The sequence below is a fragment of the Chrysochloris asiatica genome, unplaced genomic scaffold, assembly GCF_000296735.1.
Source record: "Chrysochloris asiatica unplaced genomic scaffold, ChrAsi1.0 scaffold00034, whole genome shotgun sequence".
Taxonomy (NCBI): Eukaryota; Metazoa; Chordata; class Mammalia; order Afrosoricida; family Chrysochloridae; genus Chrysochloris; species Chrysochloris asiatica.
The window spans coordinates 1,151,407-1,157,076 of NW_006408552.1; the positions used below are offsets into that span (position 1 = coordinate 1,151,407).

The following is a 5,670-nucleotide window of genomic DNA, read 5'->3' on the forward strand; positions in this document are numbered from 1 at the left end:
TTCTTCAATTTCATCATCACTGGCTTTAGTTGTTGGTGTATAGATTTGAATAATAGTGATATGAGCTGGTTTTCCTTGGAGACGTATGGACATCCTATGCTAGAATATACTTCAAGATAGATCTTGAAGTGTTCTTTCTGAATGAAGAATGTGATGCCATTCCTCTTCAATTTGTCATTCCTGATAGAATAAACCATATGATTGTCAGATTCAAAATGGCCAATACCAGTCCATTTCAGCTCACCAATGACTAGGATATCAATCTTTATGCATTACATTTAAATTTTCACAATTTCCAATTTTCCTAGATTCATACTTTGCATGTTCCGTGTTCTGATTACTAATGGATATTTTCAGCGATTTTTCCTCATTTGGACTTGCGTTCTGTAAACAGATGAAGTCCACAGTCCTCACAGCCAACGGTCCTTTGAGGAAGCAATTATTCTTTAGGCGTGTTTTGAGGGCCTTCCAACCTGAGGTTCTCATCTCCAGCGCTGTGTCTGACAATATTCTTGCGCTATCCAACTGTGTTCCACTGCTATTTATAAAGTTTTCAGTGGCTAAACATTTGGAAGTAGTCCACCTCTCCTTCTTCCGTGTCTTAGCCTGGAAACTCAGCTGAAACCTGTCCACCATGGTGACTCTGCTATAAAATACTGGTGGCATAGCTTTCAGCATCACAGCAACATGCAAAGCACCACAGGATGGCAGACGGACAGTTGAGTGGTGGCTGGGTTCTCTCAGATACCCACAACAGTAAAAGCTGACCATACCCTCATATTGAATTAGCTTAAATTTAATGCTGTCTTCCCCTCCCCTATCTCAGAACTCAACTTTACATCATATCCCTAGCCTAGTCCCGTGATCTAGATTCCCTGGCCATATCTTCAGCACTTTCCCTTATCCTGAACTTTCCTGAAGTCAGGTCTTATTCCAGATACCTGTGACAATGATGAAATATTGGAGAGAGATCATGTCTTTCACTGACCTCACATGGACCCCACTTCAGTGTCATCTGGTCTGTGGAATAAGATTCCAGGAAGGGGCTCAAATGGTGGGTGTTCCTGAAGACTGAGCCAATTTGGCTCTCGGTCCTCACATAGCTCCCCACCCCTTTCTTCTTCCTAGGAGCCCTCTTGTCACCTTGAACTCCAGCAAGTGGCTTGAAACCTATTCAGCTCTGGAGCCATCTCTGGGTCTCTGTTGCATGTGTACAGCCTAAAGAAAGGTTCTAGTGGACACCGTAGTGGTTCCCAGCGTAACACAGTGAGATAAATGGATGAAGTGTTTGCTACTGTGCTTCTTCCTTTTAAGCCCTCCAGTTTTTCCACAAAATCTGGCCCCACTGTAGGGATGGAGGAGCCTAAGGCAGAAGTAGGGGACCTCCAGCAACCATACTTGTCCATCTCCTGGGAAGTACTAGTGGCACAGTGGCTAAACACTTGGCTGTTAACTAATAGTTCTGGAGTTCGAACCCATCATCTGCTCTGTGGGAGAATGCTGTGGCAGTCTGCTCCTGTATAGGTTTACTGCCTTGGGAACCCTGGTTCTACTGTGTCCCATAGGGTCACTGTGAGTCAGAAATGACTCGAGTTGGTTTGGTGTTTTTTTTTTTGTTTTGTTTTGTTTTTCACCCTGAGTGGGGCTAGGGCTCCCCTGGTTCTAGAGGCAAAGTGGCCACAGCCCCAGATACAAGTGCTATGATGTCACTTTCCCTTTCCATTGTGGGCACACCCACAGATGGCTGTAACACCTGCCAGTAAATGATAAGTAAGTGCGATGGGAGAGCTATCAGCAATAAATACCATCAAATGTCAGCAGAGGGAGAGGTCACTTCCTGATCATGCATACTTCCTGGTGGAGGCTAGAAAAGAACATGAAAGTAAAGGATGGGAAGTGTGTGGCGAACTATGTAATGTACCCTCTAGCCATAGCTTCTAACTCCCACCAAACAATGTTTCTGCCCTGCTGGGTCTGGGTAAGAGAAAGTGGGAGAAGATACTGATAGGATGACATGATTCAGCAGTGTTCACTGTAATTGTAAACACTTGAACTTCTAGCGTGGGTTTAAAATGAGCCATCTCAGAAGCAGGAGTGGGAATCTCACTACCATCAAAGGAGAGTCAAGAGGAGAGCGTGTCCTTTGGTTCTTGAGATCCCCATGCGTTGAACATCCTTGGCCCAGCGGCAGAAAGCGGTGACACCAGAATGACAGAGGAGGAGCAGCAGAACCAAGAACCAGAGCATGAGACAGAGCAGTGATCTCCCAGCCCATGGAGCAAGTAGAGCTTAGTAACTCGGAGCAGGAAGCTTGCTTGTAGAGTGGGGTGCCTCCAGGTACTGAAGTGCAGTAGCTAGGCTGAGGCTTATGGTGGAGAGGTGTGTCCTGTGACAGGACTGGAACTGTAGCTGACTGGAACAACTGCGCCCTGAGCATTTCTGATCATGAATTGTAATCGCGGAGGAATCCAGGAATCTAAATGAGTAAGCTCTGGATCCAGCTCCCCAGAAGCCGGTGTAATAGCAGCAGGGATCGATCCATGTTTGGGTCCCCAGGGCAGTGACTAGCATTTTGTGTTGTTAGATAGATTTAAAAACCCCAGACCTTGATGACTTCTGGCAAGATGGTGGACTAGACAGATACACTAAACGGACCCTCTACAATTCTGGTAGCGTAGTGGTTGTGAATCGGGCTGCAAACCGCAAGGTCAGCAGTTCGAAACTACCAGCTGTTCTGCAGGAGAAAGATGAGGTTTTCTACACTCGTAAAGATTTACAGCCTTGGAAACCCTGTACAGGGTCGCTATGAGTCAGAATCAACTCCATGGCACATAACCACCACCATAACAAAGATATGAACGACCTAATGAAACAGACACAGATGTGAATCCTGGAAGCCTGAACCTCAGAGTAAAGCTTAGAGAAGCGGATTGAGTGTTTGCTGGAAGGAGAAACTGAGCAGGGATGGTGAGAGAGCAACGCACTGTGGTGAATGGCTGGCCAGATAGGGCACGGCCATCTGGAACTTTTGTGAGCAGCTTTGGTGACAGAAGGTGGCCTGGCAGAGCAGATTCACACAGGTGACAGGAAGGTGCCCATGCTGCCCTGGTGTCCAGAGGTGTGGCCATCTCCCACCCTCATCCATCCCGAGTACAGACACTGCTCTCTGGTTATGAGTCCTGCCAGTGGGAAGCAGCAACCGGCTGAGCAGATTTGCTGCCTGGATTTAGGTGGGCTCAACTCCAGATCCATAGAACCCACAGAGCCACCAGACCAGCATTAGTCTAGCAGAACCCCTCATAACCAGCCATCCTGTCCCCAGATGCAATGTGGTCCTAACAGATACTGAAACTAGCTCCATCCAGCGCCTCCACAAATGACTTCTAGATTGAGTGCTCTGAACATAGATAACACCTAGGTCTATAGGAACTCCACCTAGGACCAGGAACTCTGCTGTCACACCTCTTATACGTCCACCTCATGAACTCCTCAACTGGAAGGAGCCCCCTTAGAATTTTCTTTTCTCTGGGTTCAACAGCTGCACTGTTTTGTTTTGTCTTTTCCTTTCATTGTTTCATTTTGGTTTATTTATTCTTTCTTTTCCTTCTCTTTCCATTCCCTTAATTTTTATCCCTTCTATCTCTGCTTTTATTTTTCCTTTCCTTCTGTTTCTCATTTCCCCATTTCTTCCTTTTGGTCTTTCTTTACTACCCTCTACTTTTTCTTTTTCCGTCTTCCCTTGCTCTGGTTTTTCTCAGTGATTTACATTTTCTCCTTTAATTTTCTCTCTATTTTTCTTATCTTTAGCTCCACTTTTCTGGCCCCCTTTTAAAAGCTATATATTTATCTTTGTCCTGGTTGCTGCCTGTTTTTATTTTTCCTTTATTATTTTCTCTTTTCATTGTTGGTCACCTGCTATGTTTTGTTTTCTTGTGTGTGTGGTGTGTGGTATGGGAAGGGTTTTCTCCTCTTTCATACACGACTAGAGACAGCAACTGTGCCCACCCAACCCAGTCACAACCGTGCCCTCTGTGGTTCTACCTTCTAGGTGAGAGCTAATATCAGCTTCTAAACTCCCTGCTCAACAATACACAGCAGTCAACAAGAGCCAAACTCACCCTACACTGAGGCGCATTCGCAGTGACTGTGGAATGGTGCACACTCTCCCATGCTCTAACTACACCCACACATGACAGTCAGTGAGAGCCTAACAACACATCAACATACATTCACCAATTAAATACAGATATGACAACACCACAATGTTCCAGAGAAAACAGACAATTTTAGCTGACATGACATAAGAGAGAATGATTCAAACAAATGACCAAGATGTGGAGTCAGAAAATGTTTCTGAGGAAGAAAAGGTAATAGTGCTAACTGAAAATGATTACAAAGAGATACTATTTAGGTACTTTCAAAGGACTGACAGAAAGATCAAGGTAAACAAGAAGAACACAGAAAAGATTTTAGAAGTATTCAGGAAAACAATACAAGAACAAACAGACAAAATAAATGCGAATTTTTGAAAAATACAAAACCTACAATTAGAAATCCAGAAGATTAATACTAAGATTTCAGAAATTGACAACACATGGAAAGGGTAAAGGAGTAGATTGGAAGCAATGGAAGCCTGAATTAGTGAGCTTGAAGACAAATCTCTAAATACTGGTATGATAGAAGAATAATATACTCAGCAAAGCTGTCCCTCAAATATGATGGCAAAATTAGGACATTTCCAGATAAGCAGAAGTTAAGGGAATTTATAATAACCAGACTAATTTTACCAAAAGTATTAAAGGGTACTCTTTGGTCTGAGAACCAACAACAGCAGACAGAAACCTGAGCTTTTCATACATGACAACACCACAGAGAACTCAATCCAGGTATGTTGTTGTTGAGTGCCATCGAGTCTCAACTCACAGCGACACTGTAAAGGGTTTCTGAAGAGTAGCTGGTGAGTTTGAACCATTGATCTTGCTGTTCTTGTGGTTCAAACTGACCTTGTGCTCGAGTGCTTAACCTATAGTGCCGCACTAGGACTTCAATCCAGATATAGAAGTATTTAAAGTAAAATGAACCTACAAGACTGAAAATCGGGAAACAGTGATATCAATTTATAATGCAGAGATGCTGTAGGATAAACACTGGACAGCTAAATGCAAGGTCAATAGTTCAAGTCCACCAGTTGCTCCTTGGAAGCATTATACAGGGTCGCTATTGGTCAGAACTGACTTGATGGCACTTAACAACAACAACAACAACAAAGCAAAAAGAGGGAATAGTGTAGATACAGAACTTTCAAATGATAAGGAAGTCAAGTCAATTTCAAGATAAAACGGACTGTTTTAAATGGGGAAAAAATTAATAAATGACAGGGTAACCTCAAAATAAAATTAATATGTCTTCATTTCAAAATACAAAAGAGGGAAATCAGATTTATTTTATTTATTTATATTTTAAAGTTTTTAATTGTGAATTGAGTGATAGTTTACATGGGAAAGCATCAGTTTTACACTCATTGTTCCATTCCAGCGATTACAATCTCCTTCATACATCATCATTCAACAGTATTTGCTTCTATTCCCTCTGTGTGTGTGTGTTTTTTTAATTATTAAATAAATGTTTTATTGTGAATTGTGTGATAGTCAACATGGGAGAACATTAGTC

General features: G+C 42.9%; 1 protein-coding gene across 1 annotated transcript in view; it reads left to right on the plus strand.

The window, feature by feature from the left end:
* Window positions 1-2,964: 2,964 nt before the first annotated feature.
* MUC3A (mucin 3A, cell surface associated) overlaps window positions 2,965-5,670 on the plus strand; it is a 17,085-nt gene continuing 14,379 nt past the window's right edge. The window contains exon 1 of the mRNA XM_006859821.1: window positions 2,965-3,030. Coding sequence (XP_006859883.1) covers window positions 2,965-3,030 — 66 coding nt within the window. The remainder of the gene's footprint in view (window positions 3,031-5,670) is intronic.